Source organism: Molossus molossus, unplaced genomic scaffold (assembly GCF_014108415.1).
Source record: "Molossus molossus isolate mMolMol1 unplaced genomic scaffold, mMolMol1.p scaffold_m16_p_22, whole genome shotgun sequence".
NCBI lineage: Eukaryota > Metazoa > Chordata > Mammalia > Chiroptera > Molossidae > Molossus > Molossus molossus.
This window is the reverse complement of record NW_023425358.1, coordinates 17,046,502-17,070,274: the sequence shown is the minus strand read 5'-3', so window position 1 is coordinate 17,070,274 and position 23,773 is coordinate 17,046,502. Positions and strand designations below refer to the sequence as shown.

The following is a 23,773-nucleotide window of genomic DNA, read 5'->3' as shown; positions in this document are numbered from 1 at the left end:
TGACAATTTTAGAGCCCAAAAGAAGGTCCAGCGTGAAAAGGTTTCTGACAAGGCCTGGAGCTGAGAGAGGTTACTCTCTCGGGAGCTACGCGTTTTAGGGAAGGGCTTCACACTGGTTGAAATGCATAGCTACTTGAGTTCAGCAAGAATGACTTAAATAGGAATGAATGTTATGGCTTTCTCTTTGACCCTAAAGACAGTAAAATCACAAAGAATTAGGAGTCAATTCGGTACAATAAAGCTTTACTGATATGCCAGGAGTTACAAAAATAATTGCATCACCAACCTTTATTAAATTTTTTGTATTGATTGATTTTACAGAGAGAGAGGGAGAGAAACATCCATTTGTTGTTCCACCTATTTATGTATTCTTTTATGTGCCCGTGATTGGGGATTGAGCCCACAACCTTGGTATATGGGGACGATGCTCCAACAAACTGAGCTATGCAGTCAGGGCGCCAACCTTGATTTTGAGAATATATATAGCTTTGGGAAAGGGACAGTAAATAGAAGCATAAACAGATGGGTTTCAAAATTTCGGCAGATAACATGCAGGCTTGGATGTAGCTCCCACCCCTAAGTTGTACCTTGAAAGATGCTCTGGAGTGAAACAGTTGCAAAAAGATGAGAAGGGTGGCCCAAGCAGCAGGGAGCTGTGTGGCAAGGGTATGGAGGTGAGAAACAGTGCCACCAAGCAGAAGCTTGGGGCAGCACAGTATTACCAAGGTACAAAACTCAGGGTCAGTGTGGGGAAATAATGCTGGAGGGGCCAGTCCTCACAGCAAGCAGATGACATCACTCTCACTAGAGTGGTGATAAGAGATTTAAGGTGGAGGACCAGATAGGAGGCTGCTGTTGCCTTATGGTCCTGACAAGGGTTAGGCCTGAATCCCTCCTTGGGCACTTAACCCCTTCATTCACAATCAACCCATATTGGCAGAAGGAATGAGTGCAGAAACTATTGGGACAGGTTGCCAGAGGAACTCCAAGCTCTAACTTTTAATGAGAGTCCTCAGCCATGGTCTGGTCCAAACACAGCAGGCAGACCTACACATTCCATTGGAATGTGTATATTAAGTGAGACTGAAAATCTCAATTTGGTATTTCACTAGTGCACTAAAGGCAAGGGTAATCGAACCTTTAACTGTGCTAGGAAACAGTACCCACACTGTGTTTGTCCAGCATGATACGGTATTAGGAGGCTGAGGGAAGATCCCACTCATTCAGTTTCTAACAGCAGGCACTGCATTTCCAGGTTTGCCATTCTGGGATTGGGTTTTACAAGGTACACAGAAAATTCTCAGCAAGACTCATTGGAGAAGATGGAGTTTGGGAATGCCCAGGAAAGGTCCCTGAAGCCCAGCCTGCCTGGCTCCCCTGCCAAACACAGCAGTCTATGGGCAGGGAACTACCTGGCCAGCCCAGGATGAGGACAGGAACATCTGGTCAACGGAGTTTGCAAGAAGGCCCAGGCTGTCAGCTCCTCCCCAGCAGCCTGTACATGGGCATGGAGAACAGGGCCTCCAGGCTGAGCCCTCCATCTTTTCATTTGAGCAGCCTACATAAATGAAACAGCACCCTGAAAATAGGAACCATCCCACTTCCCAGGTTCCCTAAGGTTCTCATCTCATAAACCAACCCCACTGCCCAGGGTGGACCAGAATGCCTTGGTCGGGTAAAGAAGTCATGTTTGAAAGACGAAGCTCTCTTCATTTATTTGGCATGAGAGTGGGGAAGAAGAGGATTGTGAGATCACAGGCATGTCTGCATGTGGGGCTACCAGAAGCTGGTATCCAGCAGGCTCTCACTCTTCTAGGAACCTCTGGATGCACTCCATACCAATCACAAAAAAGTCATGACTGTCCCCTTCTTGCCAATCTGCCAGGGCTCCAGGGGGAAAAAGCGAATAATTATCCTTCAGGGGACAGAGAAAAAGATGTCATCAACTACTTAGCCAACGCCTCATATTCTAAGAACCCTAGCCAGGCATTTCCACCACGGGCTCCCCAGCCAGCCTGCCTTAGCCCACCTGGTATGTTGCAAACTTGCCTCACCCCATTAATGTTCTCCAACAGGGTACTGGGCATTTCAGGAGCAGGATGGTGGCTGTACATCATTGTGGCCCACCCAGAACTACACTAACAGCCAGAACTTAATTCAATTATCCTAGCACTCTAAAGGTGGCCCCACTAACAGGGAGCCCGACACTAGACCTTTCTTGGGCAAGGTAAGGAATTAACTTTCTTCCCCACCTTCAGGAGGGGCCCTGACGTGGGATTACAGACTCTGGTGGTGCATAGTCCCAAGAGTGTCCTCTCCCAAATAAAAAGAAAGAAAAAAAAAAAAGTCCTCTCCCTACCACTACGCACCGGTCCTGGCCCAGCTGCAGCTCCTTTGTGAGGAATTCGAAGAACCGGGAGCTGTGGCCGCGGTTGTCCTCAGCCGTGCCCACCACACCGATGGAGGAGACTAGCAGCTGCGCACAAGGCTCGGCCGAGCCACTCACCGCCATGGCCAGGCCGGGCCGCACCGTTACGCTCACGCGCTGCGGGGAACACGAAAGTTTCGCCTGAAGCCGGGCTCACGCTGAGGACCGGGAGCACGGGCCCCCGGGGTCACGGCTAGGGGAATGGGCCGGGGTCCTTGGTGGTCACATCGGTGTCATGGCTGGGGAAGGCAGACGTGGGGGGGGGGGGGACCGCGAGATCGTGGAGAGCAGAGTTGGGTGAGGGTCCCTGGGAGGAGGAGTCCCGGTCACTATGGGGAAGTCGGGACGTGGACAGAGCCCGACCCCTGGGCCATCAACCTCTCCCAGCCCCGTCCTCCCCGGCCCACGCTCACGTCCTCGGGTTTGCCCAGGATGGCGGCGGTGGCTGCGCAGAGCCGCTTCTCCAGCCCCGTGGGCACGCGGCCAGCGGGCAAATTTGTGTCCAGCTCCACGAAAGGCATGCCGAGCGGGAAGGCGCGCGAGCTGCAGCAAGGGAAAGACTGCGGATTCCGATGGGTGTTCCCCAGGCTCTGATCTAGGAGGTAGGGGCGGAGGGCCACGGAAACTGGGCTCCTTATTGGCTTTCAAGGCACACAGCGCCTCCCGATTGGCTGCCTAGGCCCAACCCCGACTCTGGCGTAGATTTCCGGAAGTCCTTTTACCCCGCTCACCCGGTGTTAACTCCACTCCCAAGGAGACTTCGGCAGAACCATGGCCCAGCCCTCGGCACCCCAGCCCCGCCCCCTCCCCAGCCACACTGGCCGCTGTCTCCTGTGGCTTTCCAGGGCTGGTGTCTTCTGCGGCCTATCCCAATTACGCGGAGGCCTGAACACCCACAAACACACATACCTGTAGGAGCCTGTCCCAGGATCGACCCTAACTTTACATCGTCATGGAGAATTTAAAAATTATTTTTATGTTTTTGTTAATCCTCACTGGAGGGTATTTTTCCCATTGAGAGTTAGAGAAAGTGGAGTGGGAGGGGGAGCGAGAGAAACACCCATGTGAGAGACATCGATTGGTTACCTACCGCATGAGCCTCTACCGGGAGGGGGTGGGGAGATAAACCTGCAACCTAGTTACATGCCCTTGACCGAGAATCAAACCTGAGACCTTTCAGTGTGCAGGCTGACGCTCTATCCACTGAGCCACACCAGCCACGGAGAGAATTTTAATTTTAATGTGTTGTCACCACTTCAAAGTTAAGCAACTTCACAATCAATAGGAGACGCTGCATTTCTCTGGATCAGGAGACCTGATGACACGTGGTGTTGGACAGCGATGCCAGGGTTCACTGAATCCCTGCCTGGCCCAGATATCTGCCTTTGGGTCTTCTTGTGCCTGTAGCACCTTTGCCTCAGAGTGAGGAACTGTCCACCAGGGAATGGGAGCCAGGTCCCAGTAGATTTACCAGCAATGTTTATGGTACTTTATTATATTTTTTTAATCTTCACCCGAGGACATGCTTTGTTAGAGAGAAACATGGGTGTGAGTGAAACATCAATCAGCTGCTTCCCACATGCGCTCTAACCAGGGATGTAACCCACAACCTAGGTATGTGCCCTAAACAGGAATTGAACCTGCAACCTTTCTGTGTACTGGACGATGCTCCAACTGACTGAGCCACACTGGCCAGGGCTACAGTACCTCACATTTTTATAGGCAAAACAAAAGGTGTTATTTAAAACATGGAAATCTTTTGGTGTGACTAACCATGGTACTATCAGTGTTTTGAAGTTGTTTGAAATATAAATGAAAATACAGTTGGAACCGTGTGGGTGTATATGAACAATTTAAATTACACATCTAAAATTCTTTATGTGTGCATATTAAAGGTGCCTCCATGGAAAGGCAGGTGGATTGAGAGGTTGTTTGTTCATGGCATTGTCCCATTAGCAACTGCATGACTCGGAGGCTCTGGGACACAAAACAGGTAGGCTGTGACAATCTTGAGGGGAAAGGGCAAGGAAAGGTGGCAAGTCTGGAACCCAGAGTGGGGCATGGAGATGACTGTGGTTGGGGTTACAAGTAGGCCTGGGAGAGCAAGGCCTCTCAGCAGCACTTGGAGGGCCGGGAAATCACCTGGGACTTCCCTCCCTGCAAGGAGGTTCATGCATTAGCCGGGACGCAACCGGGGAAGAGAACATCATTCCAGAGACCCAGATGAGAGGCCATTCCTGATTCAGACATCTCTTCACAGGGGCCAACCCCTATCTGTGACACCGGCTCAACCCAGGGTGGAGCATGGAAGCAATTTCCTGCCAAGACAGAAGGAAGCAAGCCCTAAGGCTGAAGACCCCAGAAAGATCACCAGACCAAACCTGGGCTAGAGAGGTCAAGGACACGTCCCTGGAAAAGTCACATGGTGACAAGTGCCAAAAGTTGAGGAGGGGGAGTACCAGGCAAAGAAGCTGAAGTGAGGCCTTGTAAGCAGAGGAATCAGCTTCAGCCAAGGCCAGGAAGCTGAGAGAGAAGCTGGGAGAGGGATGCTGGACAATGATGGGTTACTGTGTGTAATCATAACGGGGCAGCCTGGAGGGGTTGGGGCAAAGCCTGGATACAAAGTTCAAAGACTTGACTGTACTATAGCCTCAGGGCAGTGAGGCACCAAGGAAAGTTTAGGAAGGACAGGGTCAAATACATATTTACTAAAGCTCTTCCCAGAAGTCACATGAAAGTTGGAATGGAAGGGGAAAGAGTGGAGTAAGAATGCAGGCCTGACACATGGAGGGATCTGAGGACCAGAGACTGTGCAGGGTGTCTTACTCATGGCCAAGGAGAGGCAGTTCCATCTCTTTATTTTGACAAGTCTTCATCATCAGCTGCAAATCCCATCCCTACTCACTGCAACAAAACCTTCACCAAGGGCTTCAGCTTCTCTTTCATGGCAGTGTCTGCTGGAGGCAGGTCCTTGGCCTTCATGATATCTTCATGGGCCTCCTGGAAGAGGTCCTCCCCTACTGCAGCCTCCACACGCTGGCGCCAGGCAGCCAGCTTGGGTCGGCTTTTGAAGACATGGCAGCCAGCACTGACGGGCTATGGGAAGAGGGAGCCAGGTGGAGGGGCTGGGCATGGTCAAGCACAAGATAGCATGACCTAGTTTGGGGATCCACCAGGTGGATTTTCCTTCCTCTGCCCCATATGTTATAGGCTGGGGGTCCTCTCCCAGGAGAAACTGAGAAGCTCTTCAATATCCTTGCAGGGTGGGATTTTAAAGTCTCATTTAACAGATGAGGATACTGAGGCACAGACAAGAAACTGACTCACCCAGGGTTCCACAGCCAGAAAGGGCAACATGAACTAGTACATTGGCTCCCTCCAGGACAACCCATTCCCTAGTGGGTCACGCCACCAACCATGGCACTCACATGCATCAGTTCTGTAATGGCCATCAAGTCAGCCACTGAGATGTGGGGCCCAGCAAGAAAGGCTTCATTCTTTAGGAACTTGTCTTCAAGCAGCTGCAGGCACTTGTCCAGCTCGGTCAGAGTAGATGCCAATGTCTCAGGGGGCACCCGTTCGCCCAGGAACACAGGGAACATCATCTGGTGGGTGGGCAGGCAGGAGAGGGCTGAGCTTCTCTACCCAAAGCCCAGCCTGGTTCCTCCTTGTTCCTGCCCACCCCTTTCCACCCATAGCTACCACCTGCCCAGGCCTCACCTCCTATTCAAAGAGGGACAACCTCCACTTCTCTCTAGGTTCTCACACAGAACAGCTAGGGGGATCCTTCTACACTCTGAGCCTGCCCATATCTTTTCCCTGCATAAAGACTTCCATGGCTCCCACTGCCCTCACCACAAAGGCCTCACCACCAGATTCTCACCAGTGCAGCCGCCATCCTCTCCCCAACTCTCCACCTCCTACCCTACCCAGACTTCTCAAATGGGAACGTACCTGTGAATCCCTCTGGGATATGGTTCAAGTACACATTCCTAATCAGTATGCTTGAGCGGGGCCTGAGACTCTACATTTCCAATGAGCTCCCAGGTGATGCTGATGCTCATCTCTAGACCACACTTTTGGGAGCAAAGGTCTACACTCACTCTACATGACTTCTCTCCATACTACACTTAAATGCACCAGGCTCCTGCCCCCACCAGCTTAAGGAGGCTCCTCCCCTAGGCCCTAGAAGCTCAAGGAGGATACTTTTAAGGCAATAGAAAGCTACATTTTGCCAAATGGCCCTTCAGAACAGTGGTACCCCACCTGCAGCAGAGTATAAGCATGCCCATTTCACACTCCCTCACACAAGGCACTCATTGTGTGCCAGCAATCTACAAATAATTACTCAGAGTACACATCTCTTTCTTTTATTGTTAATCCTCACCTGAGGGTATTTTCTCATTATTTTTAGATAGAGTGGAAGAGAGGAAGGGAGAGGGAAACATTGATGTAAGAGAGACACATCAATTGGTTGCCTTCCACATGCCCCCAACAGGGGCCGGGGGATTGAACCTGCAATCCAGGTACATGTCCTTAACAAGGAATCAAACCCATGACCTTTTGGGCTGAGTGCTGGTGCTCTAACCACTGAGCAACCAACCAGGGCTCAGAGTACACATTTCAAAAACACTTGCACATTTGATAAGTAAAAATGGTATTTTTGTGCTATTTAATATGCATTTGCTTGAGTTTTACTAAAGTTAAATATGTTTCCATCCATTTATTGACCATTCCTCTCCATCTTTCCATTAAATTCCTGCCGGCTTCCCATGCCCATTTTCCTCTTGTGTCTTTGTCTGATGGATTTCTAAGAGCATACATATCTTAAATATTAAGATTATTACGTCTTTCTAACATAACTTTGTCAAGATCTTTCCCAGTTTTTGCTTGTTCTAAAATTATTAATCCTTTTTGTCCTTACACAAAATTTCATTGTATACGTAGGCTTTTAAATCTTCCACTGTTCTTAGAAATTCTTGCACACTCAGAAACCAGATCAACTTTATTTATTTATTTATTTATTTATTTACTTACTTACTTACTTATTTTATCCTCATCCAAGGACATTTTTCCATTTTTTTGTTCAGATAGAGTGGGAGGGAGGGAGGGGGAGAGAGAGAAACATCGATGTGAAAGGGACATATCGAGTGGTTGCCACTCATACAACCCAACCAGGGCTGGGGACAAACTGTAACCGAGGTACGTGCCCTTAGTGGGAACCGAACCCAGGTCTCTCTGGACTGCAGGCCAGTGCTCTAACTGCTGAGCCAAACTGGCCAGGGCAGAAACCAGATCAACTTTATTGAAATGTCTCCTCACTTCTTCCTAGTTCATTTTTTTTCACATAACACCTCTCTATATGGAAAGTATGTATGTAGCAAAGTGAGGATTTGATTTTTTTTTTCTCCCCCAAAAGGCAATATTCCCAGGCAGCCCAGATTGTACAAAGGGGCATAGGATTAATTTCCAGAAGCTCAGGAATTAAGGCACATTGGGTAGTCACTCCCTGGCTCTGCTTCAATTTCCCCTCTGAGAAATAAGATGGCTGGAGTCTCTAGCATTTTAGAGTTTTGTGTTCTAAGGTCTCAGGTCTGAACAGAATACTTTAAACAGAAAGCACTGTCCCCTGAGGATCCTGGGATCCTGGGAGGGGTCCTTGCCCCCCAGGACTCACCTTCTGCCACATGGCCCGAGTGCAGCTACTCCGCAGAGCTGTGTGCTGCCATGCCAAGTACTCATCCACACGGGCTCTGGTCTGCAGGTCCTGGGGGTACCAGTGGTCAGGGACCTCATACTTTCGGCTAAGATACAGCAGAATGGCCACACTGGGAGGGGTGAGGGAGATGTACCAGTCACTTTCCAGCTACTCCACAGGAGCCAGGCCCTGGGTGGGGCAGGCCCCTACTCCTGGCATGTGTTTTCCCACGTGGGTGGTACATTTCACTATCTCCATGGTGCAAAGTAGGAATGTGAGGCTCAGAGAGGTTAGGTGACTTCCCAGGGTCACACAGCTCTACACTGAGTTATCCTATCATCCAAATAAGGGCAGCAAATTATTATTTTTTTTAATGTTATAGGATTTCAGAAGAGGTGTGTACTCAGAAAAAAATTCCACAAAAAGGGGCTCCCAGCATGGGCCCTGAAGGATGAGAGCAATTCCAGTACGACTCCCCAAAATATCCAAAGCATGAACACAACAGGAGCAATGGCAGATGTCCCTCCCAGCCCCAGCAACTCTGCCCACTTCAAGCCACTCTCCACCCTGGGGCTGGCACAGTTAGCTGCCCAGGGCAATAAGCCATGATCCAAGCCATCAACAGAGGACACACAGATGGCTGACTGGCCCCGCATGGTCATGCAGCAGTTCAGGGACCCATTACCTCTCAGCCAAGGTGAAGTCCCCATCCTTCAAGGCTGGCACCTTCCTCAGGGGGTTAACCTGGGCAAAGGCATCGCTGTGGTGCTGACCTGTGGGAGAAACCAGTGAGGCAGTAGGAAGAACCCTGAGCCCTCCGAGGTCTCTGCCCACCCCCACCTAACATCCAAGACCCTTCTGAGGTCCCTATCCAGGTGGGGCACCATGGAAGAAGAGGCCACTCTACTGGTCACCACATCACCTCCCTCTGGAGCTTGCCCTATGGTCCAGTTACAGCCCTGCAGGCTGCACCAGATTCTGTAAACGTGGAGGGGACCTAGGCAGGGGTAAGTAGGAGTAAAGAGACCAGATCCAGATGGAACAACCTTCTCCTCCCAGGTGATGCAGAAACTCAGAGATGGGGAATACTCTCATTAGTAAATGGGGAGGCAGTTTCATTGTTTTCTCCAAGCCCCAGTGTACAGGTACTGGGGCACTCGCTCCCCTTTCTTATTCCCCACCCCAAATCCTAATGATCTTTACCTGCTCTGCTCCCTCTTAACCCATATTTTAAAGAATGTTTAGTTCATATTAGACAGAGATTGAGGCCCTTGAAAAATACACAACTCATAACTGATGCTACGTTTCCGCGCTGGAGAGTCTGTCTTCCAGTCTGTCTGCACACGCAGCGGGACCCTGAAGCGGCGCGGGCGGGCAGGGGTCCACCTGCACACAGGCGGCCCAGACCCCCAAGACTGCTTGTCCGCCCACCTTTGAGCAGCTCCACCCGGCGCAGCTCGAAAGGGATGCCGTTCTTCTTGGCGAAGATGTAAACGGCGCGGCAAGGCTGGGACAACAGGTCCAGGTAGAGCTCCAGACCCATGAAGAGGCCGGCAGGCAGACCAAAGACGGGGAAGCAGAACCGGGGCACAGGACCAGCGACCGGAACGGCGAGCAAGAACCGCCCAACCACCCAAGCCCACAGACGCACAGACGCCCGGTCACGCCCTCCTCGCCTATTGGATAGCTCCAGAGAACTTTGGACCAATCAGCAGCGTCCCGGGGTCTCGCTTTTTCCCTCTCCGGGGACTGCAAGGGAAACCTTGATTCTCGAGCTGGGGTCTCGCGGCCAGGTCACACCCCTTCTCTGGACCTGAATGTCTACCTTTGTCAAATGGGACCGGGAGAAAGGAAATGGGAAACGGGACACCAAGGGGGCTCCAGCGCTGATCCTCAGTGAATTTAGGACACCCAGGGAGGAGGCGGAGACCGGAAGGAAATCCTAGTCGCTCAGAACACTAGGGAGGAGGAGAAAGGAGAGGCAGAAGCCTTCCTTAGTTCTGGTGCGCAGTGCCCAGGGTGGAAGTTGGGAAGGGTGTCTGGACCTTCTCTCTGCAAGGGCCTAGCCCACATTCCAAGAAAGAATTAACTGCTCCTCCCCAACCTCTAGAATCGTATTCATTACACTCCAGTTAATCCCTCCCAGGGAGCAGAAGCCCTGTGGGGCTCATCTAGAGGTTTGCAGGGGACCTAGAACTTACCCACTTGTTCAGCAGGACCAAGTCCTCCAACTGTGACCCTAGAGCTCCTTAGGCCTTTGGCTATAATGCCCCATTCTCTAAGAGAGCCTCCTGGGTTAAGAACACTCTGCCCCTAAACCCAAGATTCAGAGAAAGCCACTTGGCAAGAGGATCAGTTATGGGAAATTTTAAGAATAGTTTGGATTTCGTGGTCTCCCATGTTTCCCAATTAAGGAAGCCCTATGCTCCCCTCCCCCCAAGAGTGCCTTCCTAGCCCAGCCCTGCAGCCCTCTCCAGGCTGGAAGGAGCATGTTCTCCACTCCCATTCAGTGGTCTGCCCTTCTCCACAAGTCACCTTTGACTGGATTACTGCAAGATCCAAACTTCCTGCTTCCTCCCTGGTCACCCCCTAGTCCAACCCTACCAGTAGCCAGAATATTATTCTAAAACACAATCTGAGCACACCATTCCTGTTCATGGTTTAGAGATCCTAGGTGTGGCATTTAAGGCTCTGAGTGACTGAGTCCTGACCGTGTAACACAGTAAAATTCTCGGTCTCTGACTTCATCATGTTCAAGCCTGCTTTGTTTCCATGCCCTTCAGGCTAATAGCTTCAGCTCAGTCTTGCATACAGACACGCTAATCATTAGAGGAATTCTGCTTGAGGTTTGAGTTTTACAAAGACAGCCCCTCCCATTTCCCCTTTTCTTGACATAAAAGAAGCCTGAACTCTTTGGTAAGATAAATATGAGGAGCCACTAAGGCTCCTATCTTCTCAGTTGTGCTAATTTTGAGTTTTGGCCTTTCAAAGCTTTGGGCACATGAACTTTGGACTGGTAGCAACCAGGAGGGCTGCTGTTCAGATTTTCCCCTCCCCTGACCTATTCCTCAGGACAAATGCAAAACTCATGACTTAGAGTATTTGGTGCCAAAGGGCAATGTCCTTCGAGGCTGCCCCAGCCAAATGATCTACTACCATACCTACAAACCAATACATGGTGGATGCCTGCTAACCCCTATCTGTCTAATAAATCACTTTCTCTAAGAAGCAGAAGGCTAGAGCTGTTGTTAATTTCACTCTTGGCAACCAGCAGTGGGAAGCTGACCCACAGGGCCTAGGAAAGGGGGATGGGAGTTGTCTTTTGGATAAAGACCAAGACCAGGGCCAAGGCAGAAGAAAGGTCAGACAAATCACACATCAAAGTTAGAAATAGAGGCTCAAGCTAAGCCCAGGTTTATTTCCCAAATGGAAAACAAAATATAATGATTAAAGGAGACAAGGTCTGAGTGTGCTATTCTCATCTCATGGCTCTCAGGCATCAGTGGAAGATGGGGTGGGGGTAGGCACCTGACCTGAGGAGCAACGGGGCTCGGGCAAGTCATTCCTGCTCTCTGGATCTGCATCCCATGGGACACTGAAATGAAGGGGCTTTGTGAACTGCAAACAGCAGAACAGGGGTGAGGCAGCTCAGCTCATTGTATCATGGCCAGCACCCTAGGCATCAGCTTCTGCTTTACGGAAGGGTCTGCAAGTGGAAAGTCCTTGGTCTTCAGGATGACCTCATGGGCCTCCTGGAAGAGGACCACCCCCACTGCTACCTCCACGCGCTGGCGCCATGCTGCCAGCTTGGGTCGGTCTTCAAAGATTTGGCAACCAGCACCCACGGGCTGTAGGGAAAAGGGGTACAGAACAGGATAGAGATGAGTGGGTGAGGCCAAGAATGATAGCATCTGCCTGGCTTGGGGACCACATAGCTCCAGAAGAGGATGCCACAAATAAGCACAGTCCCATGGCCAGGTGGGGACAGCATGAGCAGGACTTCAGCAACCCACCCTACCTAGCAAGCCCATTCGGCCCACAGTACTCACATGCATCAGCTCTGTGATGGCTACCAGGTCAGCCAGGGAAATGTGGGGCCCTGCGAGAAAGGCCTTGTTCTGGAGGAACTTGTCTTCAAGTACCTGCAGGGTCACATCCAACTCTGCCAGTGTGGCTGCCAGCATCTCGGGAGATACCGGCTCACCCAGGAAAACAGAGAACATCACCTGGTGGATGGGAAGGCAAAGAGGAGGTAGTGGGAAGTTAGGGCCAGCCTACCCTTGGGGGCACCCCCCCTACCCCTGGAGCTGCTTCCTGGTCCCATGTACCTTTCTTCTGTCCTGGATAGGCTTGCAGGGAAATCCCCAAAGAACCCCTTTTTCCTGAGCTATTCCTGCTGCCATGAACTCTGACTGGCTGAGGCTCAGAGGCTTCTGAAAGACTCAGACCTCTTTAAGAATGACTCAAAGGAGTCTGGCCGGTGTGGCTCAGTGGTTGAGCATCAAGAGGTCACCGGCTCAATTCCCGGCCAGGACACATGCCCAGATTATGGGCCCGACCCCCAGTGGGGGGCATGCGGGAGGCGGCCAGTCGATGTTCTCTCTCATCAATGTTTCTATCCCTCTCTCCCTTTCACTTCCTCTCTCTCTAAAATCAATAAGGGGAAAAAAATTTAAAAAAAAAAAAGAATGACTCAAAGGAAACCCAAGCACTGAATTTCCTACTTTGGTGGAGGGGAGGGGACTGGGTTAGGAACTAAGTGTTTTATAACCTCTTTCCTCCTGATATAAAATCTGATCCCTCTTACACTATGAGTAATTAGGAGGATGCACTTTTAAGGTCCCCATTCTGTCACTTATAAACTATGTGACGTAGAGCAAAACATGCAAACCCTCTGAACCTCGATTTCCTTGTCTATGATATAGGAATAACAAAAATGAGTCATATTGTATATAAAAAAGTGTGGCCCAGAAAGAAAGTTTCCAGAGATGGCACAGCCAAGATAAGACTCAGCTAAGTATAGAGCCAATGTCTTAACACCCATTGAGCTACCAGGGAATAAAGAAGGGAGCCAGGGCAGAAAGGTGTCTAGGATTTAGGGAGGAGGGCATTTTAGGCAAAGCCATCAACAGCCAAACCCCAACAGCTAGCCCCCCTCATTTATTACCCGTTTGCCTTGTACTTGCAAAATTGGAACTTCTGTTCCGACTTGGTAGTTCAAAAGTTCTTAGGATTTTTTTGTGTTGTTTTTTTTTTTTTTTGTAAATATGGAACGTGCCCTGGCCAGTTTTGCCTAGCGGTTAGAGCATCGACCTGCGGTCCAGAGAGACCCGGGTTCGGTTCCCACTAAGGGCGTGTATCCCAGTTGCAGTTTGTCCCTGGCCCTGGTTGGTCGTGCGGGTGGCAGCCGCTCGATGTGTCCCTTTCACGTCGATGTTTCTCTTTTTCTCTCTTCCTCTCTCTCCCTCCCACTCTATCTGAACAAAAAAGTGAAAACATGTCCTCGGGTGAGGATAAAAAAATATATATATATGAAACACTTCACGAATTTGCATGTCTTCCTTGCACAGGGGCCATGCTGATCTTCTCTGTATCATTACAATTTTAGTATATGTGCTGCCAAAGCGAGCACAGTTCTTAGGGTTTTAAAAAGTGTTTTTGTTCCTCTTTATATATAAAAGACCATAAGAGGGCAATAAAATTCTGATTTATTTACATGATGAAATACTGTAGAGTAATTAAAAATTAATAAATTAGATCCATCAGAACAATATGTAAAAATGCAAGTTGCAGAATAGTATGAGAGCATTTATATAAACTTTTAAACACTCAAAGCAAAACTGTATTTTGCTTATAGCTATACATAAATGTAGTAATATAGAAAATCATAAACTAGAAAGACTTGCACCAGATCTCAGAGCAGGGTGGCTCTCAGGAAGGGCTGAGGACAACAAATAGGTCTTTTAACTTTTGTTCTCTAATGTTTCTTTCTTATATAAAAAGTTATATGAGACCACCTGGCCGGTGTGGCTCAGTGGTTGAGCATCGACCCACGCACCAAGAGGTTGCCAGTTTGATTTCTGGTCAGGGCACGTGCCCAGGTTATGGGCCTGATCCCCAGTCGGGGGCATGCAGGAGGCGGCCAATCAATGTTCTCTCTCATCGATGTTTCTATCTCTCTCTCCTTCTCCCTTCCTCTCTCTCTCTAATATCAATAAAGAAAAAAATGTTTCTTAAATTATGAGACAAAACAATAAATCTCATGATCCAGAATTAGTCAAACATTTTTTAAAATGAGCCCTGGCCGGTTTGGCTCAGTGGTTAGAGCGTCTGCCTGCAGTCAGGAGAGACCCGGGTTCGGTTCCCGCTAGGGGCGCGTACTTCGGTTGCAGTTTGTCCCCAGCCCTGGTTGGTCGTGCGGGTGGCAGCCACTCGATGTGTCCCTTTCACATCGATGTTTCTCTCTCTCTCTCTCTTCCTCTCTCTCCCTCCCACTCTATCTGTACAAAAACTGGAAAAATGTCCTCGGGTGAGGATTAAATAAATAAATAAATAAATAAATAAATAAATAAAATGAGGAGTTCCACTTCTGATTAGGATATCAGCAGTCACAAAACTATTGCTCCCACCATAATGACCCTGAAAAGAAAATAGCCTTATATTTCTTTAAGCCACCAAAAAGTTATAGAACTTTTTTAGAAGGAAAAGAAAAGAAAGAACAAAAATGGAAAAGAAAAAAGCCAAACTTATACTGTTCAATACAGCAGCCACAAGCTTCAGGTGGCTATTGAACTCTTGAAGTATGACTGGTCTTAGCTGAGATGTTCTACACATATAAAATGCATACCAGATCCTGAGGACTTAGTACCAAATATATATATATATATATATATATATTTCATTAATAAATTTTCTAGCCCTGGCTGCTAGTGTGGCTCAGTTGGTTGGGTGTCGTCCTCAGCACCCAAAGGTTGCTGGTTCAATTCCCAGTCAGGGCCATGCCCAGTAGGGGGCGTGCAGGAGGCAGCTGATGGATGCTCCACTCTCACATAGATGTTTCTCTCTCCCTTCCTCTCTCTCTCTCTCTCTCTCTCTCTCTCTCTCTCTAAAAAAATCATTACAAATATTTTTTTAAACCCTGGCTGGTTCGGCTCCGTAGTTAGAGTATCAGACCACAAATCAAAGGGTCACGGGTTTGATTGCTGGTCAAGGGCACATAACTGGGTTGCAGGTTCAATCCCCAGCCCTAATCTGGGTCATGTAGGAGGCAACCAATCGATATGTCTCTCTCACTCAATGTTTCTCTGTTTCTCTTTCTCTCTCTCTCCCTCCCTTCCACTCTATCTAAAAATCAATGGAGCCCCGCAGATGTGGCTCAGTGGTTGAACGTCGACCCATGCACCAAGAGGTCACCAGTTCGATTCCTGGTCAGGGCACATGTGCAGGTTGTATGCCAAATCCCCGGTGAGGGGCATGCAGGAAGCAGCCAGTCGATATTCTGTCTCATCGATGTTTCTCTCTCTCCCTCTCCCTTCCTCATTCAATAAAGAAAAAAAAAGTTCTTTTAAAAAATAAATAAAAAAAATAAAAATCAATGGAAAAATATCCTCAGATGAGGATTAACCAAAAAACTAATAATAAATTTTAAAATATTTTTAATAAAATAAATTTTCTATTGATTACATTTTGAAATGATACCTTTTAAAATTTTAATTATGGTAACACATCATAAAATTTACCATTTTATTTAATTATCAGTGTTCAGTTGAGTGGCGTTAAGTTTATTTACATAGTTGAGCAACCATCACCATCATCCATCTCCAGAACTCGTTTCATCTCGCAAAACTGAAACTGTCCCCATTAAAACGTGCATCCATTCTTCTCTCTTCACCAACCACTGGTAACTATTATTCTAGTTTCTGTCTCTATGAATTTGACTACTCCGCGTACTTCATATAAGTGGAATCATACAATATTTGTCCTTTTCAGTTTGTCTTATTTCATTTAGTATAATGTTTTAGCATAATGTTTTCAAGGTTCATCCATGTTGTAGCATGTATCAAAATTTCCTTCCTCCTTAAGGCTGAATAATATCTCATTTTATGTTTGTACCATATTTTGTTTAGCCATTCGTCCATCAAAGAACACAGAGACTGTTTCTACCTTTTGGCTATCGTGAATAATGCTGTTATGAACACAAGTGTAGAAATAACCTCTTTGAGACCCTGCTTTCAATTATTTTGGGTATATACCCAGAAGTGAATGGCTGGACCATTTGGTAATTCAACCTTTAAATTTTTTTTACTTTATTATTGAATTTATTGGGGTGACATTGGTTAATACAATTATATAGCTTGCAGGTGTACAATTCTATAATACATCATCTGTATATAGTATTGTGTGTTCGTCATCCCAAATCAAGTCTACTTCCATCACCATTTATCCAACTTTTAATTTTTTGAGGATCTGCCATATTGCTTTCTACAGCTGCATCAATTTACATCCCTACCAACAGTGCACCTGAGTTCCAATTTCCTCACATCCTCACCAACACTTGTTATTGTCTATGTACCATCCTAATGGGTGTGAAGTAGTAGTTTTCATTTTTGTTTCCCTAATAACTAGTGTTGCTGAGCATCTTTTCATGTGTTTATAAGTGTATTAATTTCACTTATTTCTTCTTACTTTTTAAATGTGGCTACTAGAACATTTAAAACTACATGTGTGGTACTGGCTGGTTTGGCTTAGCAATTTGAGCATCAACCCACAGACCAAGGAGTCATGGGTTCGATTCCAGTCAAGGGCATGTACCTTAGTTGCGGTTCATCTCCAGCCCTGGTCGGGTCCTACAGGAGGCAACCAGTCAATGTGTCTCTCTCACACTGATGTTTCTCTCTCTCTCTCTTCCTCCCTCCTAAATGGAAAAATAGCCTCAGATGAGGATTAAAATAAATAAATAAATGAATAAATAAAACTACATATGTGCCTCACTTTATGCTTCCATTGTGCAGCACTGGACTAAATGAACTATTTCCAGAGGGTCACGGGCCCTTCCTAGATAAACCACTTTCTTCCCTGGGGACTAAGCAGGTAGGACTCAAGTTTGCCATTGGCAAAGGACTTCTCTGACTAAGCAGCCATGTGAGGAACTGAAGGTAGGACTGAAAAGTAGAGAGATCTCATGGTTGTAGTTAGATTCCTGCTGGAACAATCAAGGAATCTGATCCAACCCTAAAACCAGAGATGAATTGAAACTAAAGCTGCAACCCAACCGAGCTACTGATTAGCTGTAAGAGATTAACCTCCACCCAGGCTTACTGACAAAAGTGCAAGCCCCTTCCAGGGGTACTTATTATGTACTTCAATCTCTACCCTTATGCACAATGTCTGGCACACAATAATAAATTATAAGACATGGAAAGATAGAGGAAAATGTGACCGATCCATAAACAAAAGGGTAAAAACAATTAATAGAAACAGACGCACAGAGAACCCAGGCATTAAAATTCACTAACAAAGACTTTTAAGTAACTATTATAAATGTGTTTAAGAATTTAGAAGAAAAGATGGACCAAACAGGTGAGGAGGTGATGAATTTCAGCAGAGCAATGGAACTCTAAAAAAGAACCCCAATGACATTTCTAGAAATGAAAAAAATACATATCTCAAATAAAGAATGTATTAGATGGGCCTGGCTGGTGTGGCTCAGTGATTGAGTGTTGACCCATGCACCAAAGGTTGCAGGTTCGATTCCCAGTCAGGATACATGCCCAGGTTGTGGACCCGATCCCCAGTGAGGGGCATGCAGGAGGCAACCAGTCGATATTCTCTCTCATCAATGTTTCTATCTCTCTCTCCCTCTCCCTTCCTCTCTTTCTCAAATCAATAAAAAAAGAAAAAATATTTGTTGAAAAAACAATGTATTAGATGGGCTTAACAGCAACCTGAGCACACCAGAAGACAGGATTAGTGAAGTCAAAGTCAGGTCAGTAGAAACTGTCCAAACTGAAAAGAAAAATGTGATGGTACCTGAGCCTTTTGAGGTGATGCCCTCACTGCCCCCCTCTCAGGGCCTCACCTTATGCCACAGGGTCCGGAGGCAGTTTCTCCGCAAGGTTGTGTGCTGCCATGCCAGGAACTCATCCACACGGGCACAAGCCTGCAGGTCCTGAGGGTACCAGTGGTCAGGGACCTTATATTTGCGTGTCAGGTAGAGTAGGATGGCCACACTGCAGGAGAGGAGAGGACACAATGGGTGTAGAAAGGGCTGTGCTAGACGCTTTATACAGAGTCCCTTCTTTAATCTTCCTGACAACATGCAAAACATTTGCCTCAGTTTTCAAACAAGGAAGCCAGGCTTAGAACAGTGAAGGGACTTGCCCTGGGCACACAGCTTTTGGTGGCAGCAGAGCTGAGAGTCTTTCTGAGGCCAGCACCCAAGCTCATCCTACCACCAGGCAAAATCCCTCAGCAGAGTGTCCTGCCATGTGCTCAGAGACAATTTTTTTTTTTTTTTAATCCTCACCCAAGGACATTTTTCCATTTCTTGTTCAGATAGAGTGGGAGGGAGAGAGAGTAAGAGAGAGAAAGAGAGAAACACACAACCAACTAGGGCCGGGGACAAACTGCAACCAAGGTACGTGCCCTTTGCGGGAACTGAACCCGGGTCTCTCTGGACCACAGGCCGACGCTCTAAGCGCTGAGCCAAACCAGCCAGGGCTCAGAGACAGTTTCTGATGGGAGGGCCAGAGAGGGCTTCCTGGAGGAGATGGCATCAAAGCTGAGCCTTAAAGAAGCTCAATTCTTGCCCTGGCTGGTTGGGCTCAGTGGTTGGAGTGTCGGCTCGCGGACCAAAGAGTCACAGGTTCAATTCTGGTCAGGGGCGCGTGCCTTGGTTGCGGTTCGGTCCCCAGACCTGGTCGGGGTTGTGCGGGAGGCAACCTCGATGTGTCTCTCTCACATCGACATTGCTTTCTCTTTCTCTCTCTCTCTCCCCGTCCCACTCTATCTGAAGATAAATGGGAAAATATCCTCCGGTGAGGATTAAAAAAAAAAAAAAAAATGCAGCTTAATTCTTTCAAGTCTGCATCTACTGTCCTTATCTGGCATTCAGACCAGCCTCGGATGGCTGGTTGTTCACAAGACTTTCCTGTTCTGTTTGTTCTTTGTCATCCCTTTGTGCTCCTGTAGGAAACAGGGGCTACTGCAAGATCATGAAACAGCAGAACAGAGGGGGCCCCTGGAGCTTTCCTCCTGCTCTGGGTTATGAGGGCTGCCCTGGTGTTGGGACAGGGATGCACTAGGAGGGGCACGGAGGATGTGTGAATCTGGGGCCACAGGAAGCCTTCCAGGAACTTGGGATACCCCAAGGCTGGGCACCCCAGCCAAAATAGCAGAAAACCTCTGTATCTGCTACTGGTCCATCATCCTATTTGAAATCCTTCCCCCACACCGCAGCTTAACAACTCACCTCTCTGTGCAATACACTCTGAAGCTCCTTTTGCTCCCAGCTAATTGTTCATGCCACCTCTGAGGAGGCTGGCAGGTCCCTGGGAGCCACAGACTTCCCAAGGGGGACAGAAGAGACAGAGGAATACAGATATTGCATGCTACCCTGGCAGATACCCATGGGTGCTCAACACTAGGTGACGAAAGGACTCAGAAAAGGAGAGGCCACAGGAAGGAAAATGGCAGCACTGGCAGAATGTCTTGAGGAATTTTGGGGGTTGCATCTGTCGCCATATTCCAGAGGTGCCTTGTAAAGCTCCTTCTTGTGGGAGGGGTGACTTCAGTGATGAAAGGAGCAGAACCAGGAAAAGGTTTGGTCTTCTCTAAAGAGGTTTCCACTTCTTAGAATCTGTTGTGATGTAAAATGTCCACATGTCTTGGGGTCCTCCTATGGATAAGGCCCACCCAGGGAAGCTGCAGCTGGGAGATGCAGCCACTGGGCAGCCCAGATACCCCTGGGCCATCTGGCATTCAGACAAGTTTGGCCAGAGGGCTACCTTTATGAGGGCTTGATGCTGCTACTCCCTGCCCTGCACCCCTGCTCTGGGGTGCTCTTACTAACAGTCACAGGATTGGTACAGAAGTAAAATGCACACTTGCTTTCCAACCATCCCTGTGGCTAGTCCACCAAACAGGTGGGGGTCTGGGTTCAGACCTGATTCTCTGTGGGATGATGGGCAAAGGGCCCTTCACCGCTGAGAACTTTTTTTTTTTTTGGTCTATAAAATAGAAGGTTAGGACAAAATGGTTCCAGCAAGGCTTGGTAGCAGCCCAGGGCCCCAGTTACCTCTCTGTCAATGTGAAGTCCCCATCCTTCAGGACAGGCACCTTCTTCAGGGGGTTTACCTGGGCAAAGGCATCGCTGAGGTGCTGGCCTGCAGAGAGCACATCACTATGGTGGTAATAGAAAAATGCTGAGCCCTGTATGGCCTGTGCCCACTCCCTGAAATGCCCAGGCCCCAATTCCACAACTCTTTCCCAGCCTCCAACTGCTTTCCTGCATGGCAAAGGTTGGTAGGAAGAAAAAACAGGAAGCTGCTCTGCCAGGTGGTGCAAAATAGGCCTGGACACCCCTTGGCAAGTCCCAAAAGGCATAACCTCCCTCCCCCCCGCCCCCCATAGCACAGCCCTCTGCAACACAGCTCAAGGTGCAGGGCACGGTGCTGCAGTCTGGCCTTCATACACACCCTATCACCGCTTTTGCATCATCAGTAGCTTCATGAGCTCATATTTGGGGTGTGCCAAGCTTCAAGTGCAGGGTGGCTGAGTTCTGACTTCCTATAGTGCCCTAAGTAGGGACACCAAATACAGAGAAGTGGCCTTTTCCTTATATCGATTTAACTGCACCCAACTTCTACTGGCCCCTCTGTGCCCTCTTGCTCACCTTGTCTGGGCACTGGGGACACAGAGCTGGTCCTGCCTTTAGGCTCTGCTGGAGCTGGAGCAGTAGCATTCTCGACCTACCCACAGCCCCTGAAAGTTATAGCCCAGTTTCCCATCCCCCACTCCCCAAAGGACCCTGGCCTCTGCTTGAGTTTATCTGAGAGGTTTCTGCTCCTGCAGATGCACCCAGGGAGAAGCTTCTAAATGGCACTTAAGTTTCATCACTGCCCTGCTCAACAGCCTTCAGTGGCTGCCCATTACCCCAGGATTGGGGAAAGTTCCTCAAAGCTATACACAATTGTCTTGACTCTCCAGCCTCGACCACACCCATGATCCTCCCTTTTCCCTCCGTTCAAACTGTTTCTTCACCAAGAACACCCTCCCTCCTCTCCTGGTGAAACGCATCTCCCTTTGCACCCCTCTATTTGACAACCTTGCTGGGACACCCTTTGCTCTCATGCCCTCTCTCCTGCCCCACACTCTGCAGAGGTAACCGCTGGGTATATGGCAGTCCACAGAGGAGACTGGGAAGAGATGATGATTCAGGCAGAAAGGCAGGCCAGTGCAAAGGCACCAAGTCATGGTGTTGAAGTGCTGGGTAGAAGGTTCAGTCAAGTATGCCCTGGCTGGTTTGGCTCAGCGGTTAGAGCGTTGGCCTGCGGTCTGGAGAGACCCGGATTTGGTTCCCACTAAGGGCACGTACCTCAGTTGCAGTTTGTCCCCGGCCCTGGTTGAGTCGTGTGGGTGGCAACCACTCAATGTATCCCTTTCACATCGATGTTTCTCTCTCTCTCTCTCTCTCTCTCTCTCTCTCTCCCTCCCTCCCTCCCACTCTATTTGAACAAAATATTAAAAACTGTCCTCGGTTGAGGATAAAAAAATAAAGAAGGCTCAGTCAAGTAGAGTCACCCTACTTTCCCCCCAAGCAATACGTGGGTTCTACACCCAAATGCCAGAACTCTGTGTGTCACTTGTGTCCTTGAGGCTTTGGGACCCTGCCAAAGAAACAAATCCTCCTGCTCAGGGTGTAGGGTTCACCAAGTTCCCAAAACACCCCTCCCACTCCCAGTATACCTCATAGAGTGCCCTCTCTTCATCAGGAATAAGAGAAACAGCCTGGCTGGTGTGGCTCAGTGGCTGAACGTCAACCCACACACCTGGAGGTTGCTGGTTCAATTCCCAGTCAGGGCACATGCCTAAGCTGTAGGCCAAATCCCCAGTGGGAGGCATGCAGGAGGCAGCCAGTTCATGTTCTCTCTCATCGATGTTTCTTTCTCTCTCTCCCTCTCCCTTCCTCTCTCTCTCTAAAATAAATAAAGAAAAAAAATTTTAAGAGAAACAGAGGACAAAGTGAATAAAGACAAAGTTTGAGGAGAAGGGGAAGGGATAGAAGGGGACTCCAATGCAGACTGGGCCAGTGCAGAGAGCAGGGCTGGAAAGTCAGGCAGTGCCTGCTGTTGCAAGATTTCAGCAGTTGGAGACCACAAAGGAGAGACTGGATTATGTCTCCGTCTCTCTCTTTTTAAAAAAACTGTTGTTGTTGTTGTTGTTGTTAATCCTCACCCCAGGATTTTTAGAGAGAGTGGAAAAAAGGAAGAGAGCACAATAAACAACGCTGTGAAAGAGACATCTTCAATTGGCTGCCTCCTGAAAAACCCCAAACGGCCAGGGATTGACCCTGTAACCCAGGTACGTGCCACCCCTGAGCGAGAATCAGGCTTGAATTCTCTGTGCCAAACTGGCCAGGGATGTCCCAGTCTCTACACCTGGTCTCCTTAACCCCTCTCTTCCTGCCCTCATCTCTTGTCCAGAGGTCCCCTGTCCCTATGCCTAGGGGCACCGCTTTTTTCACCAAGTCTCTCCTTTCCTCACGATTGGCCCCCTCACCCCCACCCCATCGCTTTATTTGGCCTCAGCTGAGCCCTGTCCTCTATTCTTGGGACCAAGCAGAGTTTAGGGCATTACCAGAATCTCGGAACTTCCTGGTGGCTCACCTTTTTTCACAGTGGCCCCAGGAAGGAGGTGGCACAGGGAGGGGTCCCCCTCCAGTGGTTCTCAACCTTCCTAATGCCGCGACCCTTTAATACAGTTCCTCATGTTGTGGACCCCCAACCATAAAATTATTTTTGTTGCTACTTTGTAACTGTAATTTTGCTACTGTTATGTCTTAGGTGACCCCTGTGAAAGGGTCCTTCGACCCCCAAAGGGGTCGCAACTCACAGTTTGAGAACCGCCTTCCTTAAGGCCTAAGCGATGTTTGGCCTCCCGGTTCCTGCCCGACCTCTCAGGTCCGAAACCCCGTCCCACCCACCTTTGAGCAGCTCCACCGGGCGCAGCTCGAAGGGGATGCCATTCTTCTTGGCGAAGATGTAGACGGCGCGACAGGGCTGGGACAACAGGTCCAGGTAGAGCTCCAGACCCATAGCAAGGGGAGGAGAACCAAACTCAACACCCGCAAGCCACAGCAGGCCGAGAGCTGAGGCGCAGGACCCGATTTGGCAATGTGGCCACGCCCCCTGGAGGCCGTTCCCCATTGGGCAGCTCCCGGTGCCTGGACTCCTTGGTCCAATGGCTGGTGCCGCCTGGGCGTGTCTGAGAGGCTGGAGCCTGGGGCTCAGGGCCCAGCCAGAAGGGTGGCGATGGAAGGGTCACCCCTCCCAGGGTTTTGGGAGAGGTCCCATTCCAGTCCTTTGTAACTGGCTCATTGATTTAGAACAATAGCTTCAAGTTTCATCTATCAGCACGTATGAGAATTT

At 48.8% G+C, this 23,773-nt stretch overlaps 3 protein-coding genes and 1 non-coding gene across 10 annotated transcripts; all 4 read right to left on the bottom strand.

Moving 5' to 3' along the window:
* Window positions 1-236: 236 nt before the first annotated feature.
* Window positions 237-3,001, bottom strand: LOC118639981 (D-dopachrome decarboxylase). 4 transcript variants are annotated; one of them, XM_036276712.1, is made up of 3 exons: window positions 2,842-3,001; window positions 2,360-2,545; window positions 237-1,915 (listed from the first exon to the last, which is right to left on the bottom strand). In XM_036276712.1, exons 1-3 carry the CDS (start codon window positions 2,947-2,949, stop codon window positions 1,805-1,807), a joined length of 405 nt encoding a protein of 134 aa, XP_036132605.1. In that variant the 5' UTR covers window positions 2,950-3,001; the 3' UTR covers window positions 237-1,804. The 4 variants fall into 4 exon arrangements, with proteins under 4 accessions (XP_036132605.1, XP_036132607.1, XP_036132606.1 ...); XM_036276714.1 differs by having other exon boundaries at window positions 237-1,887; XM_036276713.1 differs by having other exon boundaries at window positions 2,370-2,545.
* Window positions 3,002-5,259: 2,258 nt separating this feature from the next.
* On the bottom strand, window positions 5,260-9,730 carry LOC118639987 (glutathione S-transferase theta-3-like). The gene is made up of 5 exons (XM_036276722.1): window positions 9,558-9,730; window positions 8,812-8,899; window positions 8,106-8,256; window positions 5,857-6,033; window positions 5,260-5,524 (listed from the first exon to the last, which is right to left on the bottom strand). The coding sequence occupies exons 1-5, from the start codon at window positions 9,667-9,669 to the stop codon at window positions 5,330-5,332; spliced, it is 723 nt and encodes a 240-aa protein (XP_036132615.1). The 5' UTR covers window positions 9,670-9,730; the 3' UTR covers window positions 5,260-5,329.
* A 1,810-nt stretch (window positions 9,731-11,540) lies between these two features.
* On the bottom strand, window positions 11,541-23,481 carry LOC118640182 (glutathione S-transferase theta-1). Of its 4 annotated transcripts, none has more exons than XM_036277058.1 (5): window positions 23,329-23,481; window positions 20,422-20,509; window positions 18,205-18,355; window positions 12,176-12,352; window positions 11,541-11,974 (listed from the first exon to the last, which is right to left on the bottom strand). In XM_036277058.1, the coding sequence occupies exons 1-5, from the start codon at window positions 23,438-23,440 to the stop codon at window positions 11,780-11,782; spliced, it is 723 nt and encodes a 240-aa protein (XP_036132951.1). In that variant the 5' UTR covers window positions 23,441-23,481; the 3' UTR covers window positions 11,541-11,779. The 4 variants fall into 4 exon arrangements, with proteins under 4 accessions (XP_036132951.1, XP_036132952.1, XP_036132954.1 ...); XM_036277059.1 differs by having other exon boundaries at window positions 20,422-20,526; window positions 23,329-23,446; XM_036277061.1 differs by lacking the exon at window positions 20,422-20,509 and having other exon boundaries at window positions 23,329-23,446.
* Window positions 13,652-13,758, bottom strand: LOC118640445. Its single transcript, XR_004961368.1, has one exon. It is a non-coding gene; the product is annotated as a U6 spliceosomal RNA (small nuclear RNA).
* Window positions 23,482-23,773: the final 292 nt, after the last annotated feature.

Bases quoted from the DNA above. Each gene is read 5' to 3' on its own strand.
- LOC118639981 (XM_036276712.1), bottom strand. From the start codon at position 2,949: ATGCCTTTCGTGGAGCTGGACACAAATTTGCCCGCTGGCCGCGTGCCC. The intron at 2,546-2,841 runs GTGAGCGTGGGC...TGTTCCCCGCAG, and splicing joins TCCTGGGCAAACCCGAGGAC to CGCGTGAGCGTAACGGTGCG. The intron at 1,916-2,359 runs GTAGGGAGAGGA...TGTCCCCTGAAG, and splicing joins GCCAGGACCGGTGCGTAGTG to GATAATTATTCGCTTTTTCC.
- LOC118640182 (XM_036277058.1), bottom strand. From the start codon at position 23,440: ATGGGTCTGGAGCTCTACCTGGACCTGTTGTCCCAGCCCTGTCGCGCC. The intron at 18,356-20,421 runs GTAACTGGGGCC...CCTCTCCTGCAG, and splicing joins GACTTCACATTGACAGAGAG to TGTGGCCATCCTACTCTACC. The intron at 12,353-18,204 runs GTGAGGCCCTGA...CCCATCCACCAG, and splicing joins TCCGGACCCTGTGGCATAAG to GTGATGTTCTCTGTTTTCCT.
- LOC118639987 (XM_036276722.1), bottom strand. From the start codon at position 9,669: ATGGGTCTGGAGCTCTACCTGGACCTGTTGTCCCAGCCTTGCCGCGCC. The intron at 8,900-9,557 runs GTGGGCGGACAA...TTTCTCCCACAG, and splicing joins CCGGGTGGAGCTGCTCAAAG to GTCAGCACCACAGCGATGCC. The intron at 8,257-8,811 runs GTAATGGGTCCC...CACCCCTCCCAG, and splicing joins GACTTCACCTTGGCTGAGAG to TGTGGCCATTCTGCTGTATC.